Genomic DNA, 13,807 nt, shown 5'->3' with positions numbered 1-13,807 from the left:
CTTTCCTTTTTTTTGGACCACCCTAATGTACATCGTTGCTTAAGTTCATATAATTTTAATAAAAATAAAACACAATTAATTTGCACATAACTGTCTGTGAAATATGATTACTTGTATACAGTAATTTAAATTTGTTTCTAAATTTCTGATACATGGGTATGTATGTATGTATTTCTACTGTACGTAATTTACGATATTCTTAGTAACGTGCAAGATGGATTTTCCCGCCTTCGGGGACATAGTTCTTCGATATATCGGCACCAGCGCCAAGCCCCATCAATTGTTGTACTTCTGCCAGAGTTTTTCCGTGCGTCTCCGGCAGCATAAACAGAGCGAACATTGCAACACAAAAGCAGGCGACACCGAAGATAATGAAATACCCATGGATACCAATCATCGATGACAAAAAATAGTAATACTGTACATACATATAAAGAAAACAAATGCAATTAAAAATACATCCCTCGTACTTAAGTGTTGAAGTATTGTACCAGTAATGTGAATGTCAGACCTGACATTGTCATCGTAAATTTTAATTAAATCGTTAAAACTTTCGTGCCATGATTTTCTATGACTTTCGACGTACGTATGTACATACATATGTAGATTAAACCAACAGCTGTGCCTGTGTTTCGCTCTGGTTTCCCTAATTCAATCAAACACCCATGATGTGCGTGAACTGATATTACAAGATCGCCACGAGTCATGCCGTGAGATCGAGGCATGCTTAAGCATTATTTCCACTTCCATAATTCAAATTGTATGCACATTTGGCAGTCAAATTGATTTGTTTCCATTGGATACCGAATAATTTGGCAATTGCTGAAAACCAACTCCTGTCAATTGGTGCAAAGTAATGTTTAAGAATGTCAATAGCGGTACTTCAAAAGACGTCTATGAGAACATGACAGGCGACAAATCATGTATCTATGCAGATACAAAAAGAAGGTAGTTTCATTACTACTATTTCTGTAGTTTCATTACTACATTTCTCCAGATGTAAGCATTAAGTACAGCTTTGCCACATTGAAGTTTTTGGAGAAGGGAGATTTTTTTATGAAATATTTGGGATTTAACAGAAGAGTAAATGTAATTTGAAAGTTTTTATTAAGCATTTATAGGTCCTTTGAGGAACACCGATATACAGAGATGAGGAAATAAAGTCAAATCCAGTTTTGACAACTTTATTCTAAACAACTTTGTTCTAAAAAAAGGTTCTTCCAAAAAAGAACATCTTAGGATTTTTTCATCTAATATTACTTTGGCATTGATTAGAAAATTGTAAATATATAATTTGGATCAATACTAAGTAAATGGCCATTCATTTTGATTAAAATCGAGTTATTTTTTCCAATACTTTCAAAAACTGTACACATCAGTAAGTAGTAACTGAAGTCGTTGGTTGCTTTTGACGTGGAATACGTCGTAAATATGCTTCGATATGGAGGCTATGCTCAAATGTCTTAGAGCTTTACGAAAACGCTTGTTGCACGAGAACTGGTGAAGCGATTTCACAGAAGAGTGCGCGTTTCAAAGACAAAATTTCAAACCCATCGACAGATACATTTCCGTAAGCAAATAATTAGGTGTCTGTCGTAGAAGCAACGATAAATATTGACTTATTTTGGGGTCCCTTTTGAGGTTCTTTGGAGCAGTAGAAATATTATCGTGTACAAATTTTATAAGAATTCGACAACTATCGAGCACTTTAAGACAAAAAATTGTTGAAAAAATTTGCACATTTTTTTATTTCCAAAATTCGCGAAAACCGCTCGAATGATTTTGTTTCTCTTTTCCTTAATAAAAAATTCAAGTTTTTTCTTTTCGTTTGGTATATGGGAAGTATTGGTTGATGTCTTCTAAGTATGTTTATTTTACTCAAATATATGGGCATAAATGATTTTCCATACAAAGCATTTCGTCATCATTTTGCAAACACGTGCTTGCGCTGGAAGTGAGATAAGGAGACAAAAGGTATGTGTATGTAGGTACTTCGGCTTTTGAGTGACTGATGGCGCAATATTTATAGCCTAATCCCAGCGTATGTATGTAAATACATACATACGTACATATGTTGATTGCAGTGTTCGTTCGATTTTACAAAATGAGGTATCAATTAAAGGGCTTGCAATAACTACTTATTTTTTCAAAAAGAGTTGCCACTTGATAAAAAAATTTAATTCAAATTATTTTGAAGTTAAGCAATTATTTTACTATTAGTATCGATCTGAATGGGTTTGAAAACGCTTTTTATTCTTAATTGTATGTAGGAGGGTTGCCATCTATTTCGAAAGCAAGTTTGGCTGAAATAAAGGCAGACAATTGAACTGTATGTCCTGATATGGATGCTTTACAGAGGGTTGCCACCTTGTTGCAAAGTTAGATTCAGTATAAGCAATAGGTTAAATAAATTACTTCAATACGAATATAAATCAAAATTGCTTTGAAGAAACTTTATTTCCAAACTGCCTGTAGGAGTGCTGCCACCTGATTTTATAATTAAATTCAAATTGAATTAAGAGTATTAGATAATTTAAATATGTATCACAATACAAGTATCAGTTTGTTTTGGTTCAAAAATAATTTGAACAGGAATGCCATCTGTTTGAAAAGTAGAAACAAATAAAATTATAAGAAATATTGAAATATTAGCGTCAAACAAAGAACTATTTAGAAAAATTTAGTTTCAGCATTGATAACATTAAAGAGGGTTCCCACCTGTGTAAAAAGTTAAACTCAAATTATTTAATAAGTGAAATGAATTAGTGAAGTATGGGTATAAATTGTTATTTGTTAAAAATGTTTTTTCTGAACTTTATTTCAGAGGGTTGCCATATGTTTAAGGTTTAATAAGGTTTCGGTTTTCAAATATATTCAATAGGGTTGCCACCAGGGCTGCCAACTATACTTAGCTATGAAGTGCCATATTGAGGATAAAAAAGTGCCAAAATGTGCCAAATAGAAAAATAAAAGTGCCAAAAAGGGGCCATTCTTTTAAATTCTTCCCATTTAGCATTAAAATTAGAAACACATTTCTAAACCAAAGGTCCAATGCCTAAGTAAGATTAACCAGTTTCATACACTATAGAAATTAGAAAATTTTACTTAAGTAAAAGAAGTACAGGCAAGAGATTTCACAAAAATGTGATGAAATATTACTATTTTTCAAAAGTGCCATTTTGGCACTTTGTGCCAAATTGATAAATTAAGTGCCATTTGAAGTAAAATAGGGCCCAAAATGGCATGGTTTGAGCCAAGCTGGCAGCCCTGGTTGCCACCTGTTTTAAAATTAGAATTAAATTCAAGTATGCATAAGAGCGTTGTCGCGTATTTAAAAAACCAAATTAAACTTAATTCATCAGGCACATGAAATGTGTAGGTATCACAATATGAGACGCAAGAGATTTTTTTATTTCTTAACAATATTTAGGAGGGTTGCCAGATGTTTCAGAAGTCTTAGCTAACTTATGCACACATCCGAAGACGAAAATAATGCGAAGACGAGCACGAATACGAAGAAGAATACTAATACGGGACCGAGGCTAATATAAAAAGTAATACAAATTTCAGCAGTATTTATGAAACTAAATAGTAGTGATACACGTCATGTCATATATCTATTTAAAAGCTGATGGTATATATGACGAATATTTCATGTACCGTTTTTTACTTGAATCTGATCTTAATAATATCACATATTCTACGTACGTTTAAGTTTAGCGGCTGTGACTCCGACACAGCCTGCAGGTCAAGACGAAGGCGCTGAACTGATCATTTTTTGTTGCAAATATGAAAATGTACATACATATGTATGAATTTAAAATTTCCTGACTGCTCGCAAAATTTTTTTAATTCTTTTTTTTTTGTTTTGGCAAACAAATATTTGGATGTTAGGTACTGTAGCATGAAATGTCAAAATCTGCTTAATTGTCAGGTAGTTAATATGGCGCCCGAAATGTGACAATGAAACCACCTTCTTTTTTGTATCATGTGCATAACTATGAACCCGAAACTTGGCTCCACTGAATGGGTATTTCAAATTCAACGCGCGCGAAGCACTTCGAAGCAAATGGTCGCCCGTTTTTTAGAAATAACTGGTCATGTCGCCACCGTTCTATTATAGCAAGGTAGATCTGTTAATTCTGAATGATTTGCTAGAATTTATTCCAGAAGTGGTTTGAAAAATAAAGAAAACCCATCACAGAAGAAGAAACATATTCCACCATTACAATGCAAGCAGCGTGCCAAAATCTCTTCTTTTTCCGGCAGATCAAACAAAAAAATATCAAAGTCAACGTTTTACGATGCCTGAAGATGCGCTCAAATCACATGTTGTGGATTAAATGTATCAAGTATTTATACACATTCGATTTCCAATATGTCAACACTTAAGTAGCAACCCGAAAATTATTAATTTGTTTACCTGAGTGAGTGCAAATGTTATTAGCCAAGAGAAGAACCACGCCATGCTTGTCAAGGTAATGCGCAGCTGAAAAAAATTAATAACGCAAACTTTATTAGAGGTACGTCACAGCTGACTTTCATTGTAAGTACACAGATCGCGTAAGAACGCGACGTTGTATTTGTAACTGGTTTTGAGAAAAAAATTTCAAAAAAGCGGGTTCGTCAGCTGTTCTTTGTTTACAGTTGTTTGTTTACATTTTGCGACTGGTTCACATTAGGTTCATTCCTTATCTTTTTGGACTAAAATCTGAAAGGTGTCAAAATGCCAGAGCATAAGCAAAATGCGCTCACTAAAAGAGAATAAGTAAAGGAACGCAAAAAGCCAAATTTTTAGTCCAAAGAATGGCAACAACAAAGCTAACGTCAAATAAGAAGGGAAATGTATATACAAAACACATTCACACAAGCACAAGCACAATAAACACTTACTATATCAATTATCCTTTGCCTCCTTCCAATTTCAATTCACTTCTTTTACTTTTTAGATTATTCTCACTTTTTGCGTATTCTTTAATTTCCGTTAATTTGAATTTAGTTAAGTTTGACACTTTTCAGGATTTTGCCAGAAAAAATTCTTCTGACTACTTCGGACTGATGAGAGTCACTCTCACTGGGTGTTGCTCTCTCATTTTTGCTGTCATTTCCGAGTTAAGGAACGCTTTTTGGACTAAATCTGACTACTTCGGACTTTTTCTGACTATTTCTGGGAGATAAGGAACGCTCCTATTATACAAAGCGGTTTATTTCGATTGTGTTTAAACTTTTTTAAAGGGTGGGCTTTCCAAAACGGAACCAATCGAAATTTCAGCGAAAGTATAAGGAATTTCGTCATGAAACTTGGTGAGGATGTTGGGGGACGCCTCCTCAACATGAATTATTCACTCTGACAATATAATTGCTAATAGTATTTTAGCAATTTGCTGTTAAATAATGTCCACTATCACCCCCTAATTTTTTTAAAATATGCCACTTATCACTTATATTTTGTGTTACATATTCTATTTTCAATGCTCACATGCGTATTTTATGCATTTATTATATATAAGTCACCAATTAATTAAGTAAAACGCGTTTATAAATTTGTCTTCACGTTTTACCACTTTTCACAAACAAACAGAAATAACAATGGCCGACAGTAAGAGCAAATATGTGCTGCCATACGTTTTAAAAGTAAATACGCCACTATTAAAGGATTTTATTAAAACGCGGCCAACACAAATAGGAGTGGTGCGTAAAATCGTCATATTTTTATGGCAACCGTTTTCTAACGGTATTTCTTTTATTCTATTATTTTTTCGCATGCAGAAGCTAGCACTGCATTTTTTCGCGTATTTTCTGTGCTTACATCCATTGTATATTAAGAAATATAATTTCATTTCTTGAGATGAGTGATATCGAGTATGGTAAGTTTGCTTTTCCTCACATTTAATTGAATATATTCCATATTATTATTTTTACAGATTCCGATGAGTCGTCGACAAGCGCAGGGGCAGCAAGACCACAGTTGCTAACCTCGGAGGAGTATGAGGCGATGTGGAATTTGCGCAAACTTGGGGACAGCTTTGGCACCGTTGCTCAATGCATCTTATTTGCAGAGGAGAACGGCATGCTTTTGCGTAGCAAACATGCTCGACGCATAGGACGCCAATGTCTGCCCTCAATAAAGGCAACACAGAGCTGGGCAGTTTTTCTTGCCGGAAGGGGCAATGCCGCAACAAATCGGTTTCTCGGGCTAAAGGAACATGGTTTGAAAATGCGCATCTCTCGCTGCCGCATATATTTTACGTCACTTATTGTTTTGCGCAACGCTCCAGCCACCATACGGTGCGGCTGGAAAATTACGTTGGGGGTCCCTTATCGAGCCGAACAATAACCGACTGGTAGAGTTATTGTCGCGAGACAATAGTTTTGTACCAGCTCCATCAACAGGAAACAGTAGGCAATATTGGCGGTGTGGGAAAAGTCGTCCAAATAGACGAAAGCAAATTTGGTAAAAGAAAATACAACAAAGGTAATATTAACTTAAATAATTGGATTATTTTTATTAAATACTTCCAATTTTCATTTTATTTGCTTTTATTTCTTTAGGGAGGAGAGTTGAGGGTCACTGGGTCCTTGGGATGCAGAAGACGGCAGCGAAGATCTTCGCTTGGAGGTGTGCCCGGAAAACGTGCGGTCTGCTGAGGTGCTCATGCCTCTAATTCAAAAGCACGTAGCGGAGGGGACCACCATACGTACCGACTATTGGAGCGGCGTATGATTGCCTGTCGGATTTCGGGTATGAGCACCAGAAGGTAAACCACAGCGATCCGGAAAACCCGTTTGTGGCGCCAGATGGGACCCACACCCAAAGAACTGAATCCCAGTGGAGAGTTGTTAAACGCTTTTTTAACAAAGACAACTACAACAACCCATCGAATTTTGAGCATTCACTAGTGGAATTTTTATGGCGTAAGGCCATTATAAAAAAAAGGGAAGACCCATTTGCTAAGCTTCTCGAAGCTATTAAATACACTTACAAACCGTATTATTTCCTTTTTTATTTCTTCTTTTTTTTAATATACTTTCATAAATTATGAAATTTTTTTTATATAAAATCCCACGATTTTATATAAAACACCCAGTAACCATATGTTAATATAGTTCCATATATATCGAAAATTTTTAATTAAAAATCGCGCGATTTTTTATTAAAAATTTTCGCCTGCGGCGCTTTATATTCTAAAAATCGATACTTTCATAAATAACGAAAATTTTTAATTAAAAATCGCGCGATTTTTTATTAAAAATTTTCGCCTGCGGCGCTTTATATTCTAAAAATCGATACTTCCATAAATAATGAAAATTTTTAATTAAAAATCGCGCGATTTTTTATTAAAAATTTTCGCCTGCGGCGCTTTGTATTCTAAAAATCTATACTTCGATGAATAATGAACATTTTTAATAAAACATCGCTTTTTATTATAAAATCGATATTTCGATAAATTATGCAACTTTTTAATCAAAAATCGACCAATAAATAATTAAATTTTTTTATTAAATATCGCGCGATCATTATCTGCATTTTTTATTGCTTCCGTTTTGTGGTTTTGAGGCATTTCTTCATATGTATGGCAGCACTGACATTTCACTTCAATTGGTGTACAAAGCAAAAGGTGAGGTTAAATTCGGTATTTTTTGCAACTTTAAATGCGAATTACTTTAAAACTATAAGCCTCCGGAGGGTGGGGTCTTCAGATTTAGAATCTGAAAAAGCTCCTCTATACTCCCTAATTTTTTTTTTTTTCTAGGCCTGGATCCGTTTTGGAAAAGTTTCCCTTTTTAAAAATTGTGAGTGAAAATTATTATAAAATGAAGTGTGCTGTATTAGGATGCGAAAACGAGTTCTATAATGACCGTTCTATAAGTTTTCACCGTCTCCCAAGAGATGAAAACTTACGCAAGCAGTGGATGGACTTTTGCGGGCGCCAGGTAGACCCAACTGCAAGAGTATGTAGTGAACACTTTCTGCCGGAAGATTTTGCAAACGCTTTGGAAGTTGACATAGGTAAATATCATAATTTTCTTAACTTTGATTGGACTGAACTATGTAATAAGACTGGTGAAATGTCGTATGCTTAAAAAGGTGGTAGTCCCGACAGTGGGTAAGAAACGGTACCCCAATTCAGGCATTAGTTACCTGTTGGAGGCTGCCAAATTGCTTGAAGAAGCAGAGAACCCTCACAAAATGAAGAGGAATGCCCTCAGCATAAGTGATTGGTTGGAAGCTGCACGGATAATTGACGCCGAAGATGCTCATGAGGTGAAGAGGAATGACCTTAGTATAGGTGATTTGTTGGAAGCTGCATGGGTAACTGACGCAAACAAAAACAATTCCAACCAAATAGAATTGTTGCAGCAACAAGTGTAAGTTAAATAAATACATCGATGTAGATGTAATAAAATATTTTACAACGGTTTTTATATCCCACAGGGAAGGTTTAAAAAATGAGGCTGAATTTGAAAAAGCGCGAATTAGCCAAAAAATGCAAGTGTATACCAAGTAACGATTTGTATGCATAACGTCAACATTTTCATAAATTTTCCGTAGTGAATCGCTTGAATGGGAAAATCGGCGTTTACGAAACTGCTCCAAACAGCGTTTGGACGACAACGGACAACTGAAGCTGGAGATGTAATATTATTTGAGTAATGTGTATATTTTTTAAGTAACTAGTTAAATTTATAATACAGCGAAACGTTAACGCGAGAAAAATTCGCCTTACGAGAAACTGAAAAGTCCTTAAAAAAAGAAATCGCTGGCCTCCAGCTGCGCCTTAAAAAAGTAGAGTTCGAGAAAAAAATATTGAGGAAAAGCTCCTCTAAATATTCACTCCGGGGCAAATTAAAAAACTAAGGCTGGGAAACAAGGTTTTGAGATGGGCAGAAGAGGATATATCTCATTCAATAACCCTATATTCAACCAGCGCCAAAGTGTACAGGCTGCTGAAGGAAAGGGGGTTTCCTCTTCCTGCTGTGCGCACGCTCCAGTTTTGGGCCAACAAACTTACAATTTCTACAGGCGTAATCGAACTGTGTTAAAAATTTTGTAGGCCTTCACGCAGCTTGATAAAGTGCAGAAGATATGCGTGTTAAGCTTCGTTGAAATGAAGATACGCAAAGCTTATTGTTACGACAAATCTTCTGATACTACAAACGCGCCAGTAGCCTACGTACAAGTAGCAATGTTACGCGGTATGTAATAAGATATATCCTATATATACATATATATACGTATATAACATATAACTATTCATTGCTTTTACAGGATGAATGTCTAAGTGGAAGCAGCCGATCTTCTACGATTTCGACTGCAGAATGACAACGGAGATCTTGTTTAATATAATGGATCGCATTAAAGCGTGTGGATATCATATTGTAGCTGTTGTAAGCAATTTGGGTGGCACAAACAGGGTGCTCTTTAACGAGCTGGGCGTCACATATGATACTCCATGGTAAGTTACAATAAAATTCTAAATTCTAAAGCACTGGTATCTTTCTTATTTATACAACAACGTTTTTATTTTTAGGTTCCCCTGTCACAATGAGCATATATTTGTATTTCCCGATGCACCGCATTTAATAAAGCTCCTGCGAAACCACTTTTTGGATAGCGGCTTTATTCTGAAAGGCAAAGAACTGAAGAAGGACATCATTTGGAGTTGCTCTCGTGCACTTCCTCCGACTTGTCCATCACACACAAAATAAACAGCAGCCACCTTAACGTTTTTGGTCCGTAGAGGCAAAAAGTTAAAATGGCTACAAAGCTTTTCTCGCACACTGTTCCGCAAGCCATAACGCGAGCTGTAAGCCTGGGTCACTTAAGCGCACACAACCGGGAGGAGTGTCATGCACTTTTTAAGCTTGTGAGTACTGCTTTAAAATCATAATTGGAGTATTCACACTTGCTTGGTTATCTGGTTATGTGGATATTTTTTTAACTAAGTATACAAAAACAAAATACACTAAAAAATAATGATTTTTAACCAGATATTAAGGCAGGTCCGTATACCCCAAATATCTTTTACAAGTACAATACAATAACTTATTCTTTATAACATATTTTTCAGACTAATGACTGGTTCGACGTCATGAACGTCACAAGACACAAGATCGCGGACACACGCATATGGTCTAGCTCTGGAAGTACGAAATGGCGTTCTGCAATGAATGGCGGATATGCGAGTCATCGGAAAAACTAATCCCCTGCCTTTTCAGAAAGAGAAATATTTGTAAAATTAATATTTACATCAATTATACCTATTTTTATATTTGTAGGAATTATACAGTCGATTTTAGCATTGAAGCTGTTGTACGAAGACTTACAAACGCGCTCCAACTTAAAGTACGTGTTAACGTACCGACTAAACCAGATGTATTGGAGAATTTTTTCGGCGTTATCCGGTCGAAAGGAGGCATGAATGCCTGTTGCATATGTCATAGGCTACATAGCGTAGTGCCTGGCATTAGGGTGGAAGGTGACGATGACAGCTTCACCTGGGTAAACCAACTAACCGAAGGTGGTTTGTTAAAGGCAACGGAGGCGATGATGACTCACATGCAGCAGCTACAGAATGTGTTTGAAGAAATAAGGGCACTGGGTTGCAAGCAATGGCCAATTATGTGGGGGAACATATTAAAAAAGCGGAACATGTACATAAATTGCCACGACAGAATAAAGAGACTGTTTTTCCGTGCGCGAATGTTCATCAGAATTCCAACTCTGAACAGACAGATTTCTGATAGTACACGTTCTCGAAAGCGGAAATATCGTAAAATAATAAAATTAGGTAAGGTGAGATACACTTATTTCCATAAAATTTTATACTACAAATAATTGTTTTCGATTACACTTTTCAGCAACTCCAAAAGTCGTTAAAAAATTGGTGATCCACGGCTGATAGCCCACAATAATGACTATGCAATTCAAGCATTGATCGTGTATTTTTATGTAAGCACACAATACACCTTTCTTATGTACATTTTTCAACTAATTTAATCATGTACATACATACATTTGTATTTTTTGGTTGTCCTTTTTTCGATATAGGTTATAGCGGCAACTCAGTACTGGACGCACTACTTCAACCAGCTAGAATCAAGCATTTTATTCACTAAGAAAAAGTAAGTATATAAGTTTTTAAACCAAAATATCTTTATTTGTAATTTGTTAGTAAATCATTTTACATATTTTTCAGATGAAATGTATAAAGTTCCACGGTGGTCCCTTTCGAGACTTTTGCTCCTCACACAACCGCGTGGACACCTCTGTTATTGTAATGATGAGGAGCGATTATTCCTGGAGCTATAAATTTTATGCCGCAGAATCAAGCGCACCACATGCACATGTCGGAGATATGAACTAACTAAACACAGGTAATTTTACGCGGACACCACTATTTTTCACTTTTATTCATCGACAAAAGAGTTAACAACAACGCGTTTTCCAACATTTATTTTTATTAATACGCCACAATTTGTTAGAAATTTCCTAAATCAATCGTCTGTAAATCAATTTGGGTTGCTTTGTTTACATTGTTTTGTTTATTTTTCCAGCGAAACAAGATGGCGTAGAACCCGCTCAAAAAATCGACTTTTTTCACTCTCTTGTTCTTACGTGATCTTGTGTCTTTGGTTCATGGTGACAGCTCGTTTCAACGGCTCCCTTACAAAAGGTTGTAATATGGATGCACGATAGAAAGGGGAAGAAAAGAAGTCCGCTTTGCGAAATAGTACTAAATTTAGCACTCGTTAAAATGCATTAGTAGTTAAGATGATAAAACTTTGTGGCTTTGCGTGACATTTATAACTTTGCCAGCAAAGCGCCAAAGGTACGCCACAATGAACGCCAAGAAAATAATTTGTACTGCTTTTTTACTGGTGAAAATTGCTGTTAAATTTGTATATTTAGTTTTAAAAATACCAGAAATGTAAATAAATTTTACGTTTCTGCATGAAAACTCGAATTTGGACAAAACAAAGTAAATATTTGAAAAGCTGAAAGCTGATGGTCAACGCGCGCAAAAAGATGGGAACTGACCATATTTTCGCTTCGCACTGGAGCTGAAACGATATTTGTGACATGCTTTGTGCATTTTCATACATATCATCTTATCTGTCAAAGCGAATCTGTCACGCAAAGCGAGGCAAGCGTTTTATCACAGTATACAGTAATAAACCTTTTTGAGTAAAATCTGATCAGGGTTGATAATGAGAAAGAGCATACATAAATTTTGCTGATTCAGAGTTGCATACAAAATTACTGTGGTATGAACAACCGTACTAAGTCAGAGTGGCACAGGTAATTTTGTAAACAAACACTTTTCTTATAATTATAATAAGACAATTGCTATTTGTTTTCCAATATTCAGATATCCAGCTTGTAGCCAGAGGCAGTGGCTTGTGAGGTTCACTAAAATCTACTCATCATATTGGAACAGCTCCGGGTAATGGACCATTGAATGTGTTGCCTGAACTTATGGCTGCCATAGCCAACCAAATGCAGTGTTGCCGCGAATCAATTTTAGTGGTAGCCAAATTCCTTTAAAAAAAGGGCTAAAAAAGAGCTAAAAAAAGTCGTTGTGGCTAAAAATGGTAGCTAAAATTGTTTACTTACATATACATATATAAGTATACACACAAACATTTTGAATAAGTAATGGTATAGAAAAACAATGAACACTGGGTAAAAAGCTAAACCTTTTTGTATAAAAGGGGAAATATACGACACCAGCTTGCTGGCTCCATTAAGTGATTGTACCATCAGGCTTGAAGCATATAACTTACCAGCATGCTGGTACAATATCTATTTCTTTACAAATGAGGTCGAGGAAAGATCAAAATTATTAGAGCCGAAATTTCACAATTTTCTCACCATTTTGTTAAACATTGTTTTTTTTTTTTTAATTCACAACTGCAATATCGCGAACTTAATCTTCCACAAACACTGCTTTGACTCATATAGTGCAGGAAATTTCAGCCATAATACTTTTTACTTAGTAAATTGAGCTAATTTCACCACTCACGACACCAGCATGCTGGTACAATCATAAAACTTTCAAATAGTTTTTGAAATCACACCAGCAGCTGGTTCAATCACACCACAAGAACATACACGGTCAATCGACATGATGGGCCATTTAACAAATTAAGCATATTAACTAAGCATTAAACTATAGTTAAATCTCTAATAGATAAGTGAACCGCCCTAACTATTTTACAGTATTTATGTATAAAAACGTAAGGAACATACAATACATATATGTATATATGTATATCAGTCTTTCTTAGTTTAAAGATTCATATCTTACATAAATGAAAAAAAGAGATAAAATTAAGCATATACAACTTTTTCACGCCATGTATGAATAAATTCTCCAAAGGGCTAAAAAAAGGGCTAGGGGCAATTTCAAATTTACGTGGCCAAAAAAAGTATGTGGTAGCTAAATCTAGCCACCAAAGGACTAAAACGGCAACACTAGCTGGCAGGCATTATAGTCTCTATAACTAAACCTTGTTGTTTTTTGAATAAAGATTTAAATATATTCGGAAATTTAGAGTTTTCTTTGATAAATACACAAAATTCACGTTTTTTAAAAAAAAAATACGATGTGAGTTGCCAGTTACTTAACTATTGATATTCTTAATTAAGCATTGATACTATACTTAACCCCCTTTTTGTTCATAAATAACACAATTATATAGATTTTATCCTCGAGAAGCCAGAACAATAGAATACAATATTGCGCATTCCCTCAGAATGACATTTGTGGCAATGGGTAAACAAAGAATATGGCGAAGAACA

General features: G+C 35.4%; 1 protein-coding gene across 1 annotated transcript in view; it reads right to left on the bottom strand.

Moving 5' to 3' along the window:
* Positions 1-177: 177 nt before the first annotated feature.
* LOC108370152 (facilitated trehalose transporter Tret1) overlaps positions 178-13,807 on the bottom strand; it is a 30,287-nt gene continuing 16,657 nt past the window's right edge. The window contains exons 5-6 of the mRNA XM_017625414.1: positions 4,424-4,489; positions 178-418 (exon numbers count right to left, since the gene is read on the bottom strand). Coding sequence (XP_017480903.1) covers positions 200-418; positions 4,424-4,489 — 285 coding nt within the window. The 3' untranslated portion in view covers positions 178-199. The remainder of the gene's footprint in view (positions 419-4,423; positions 4,490-13,807) is intronic.

The sequence above is a fragment of the Rhagoletis zephyria genome, unplaced genomic scaffold (genome assembly GCF_001687245.7).
Source record: "Rhagoletis zephyria isolate East Lansing unplaced genomic scaffold, Rhagoletis_zephyria_1.1 Rzeph_scaffold_04035, whole genome shotgun sequence".
Classification (NCBI taxonomy): Eukaryota; Metazoa; Arthropoda; class Insecta; order Diptera; family Tephritidae; genus Rhagoletis; species Rhagoletis zephyria.
The sequence above is the reverse complement of the archived record's forward strand: the minus strand, read 5'-3'. Positions and strand labels throughout refer to the sequence as shown.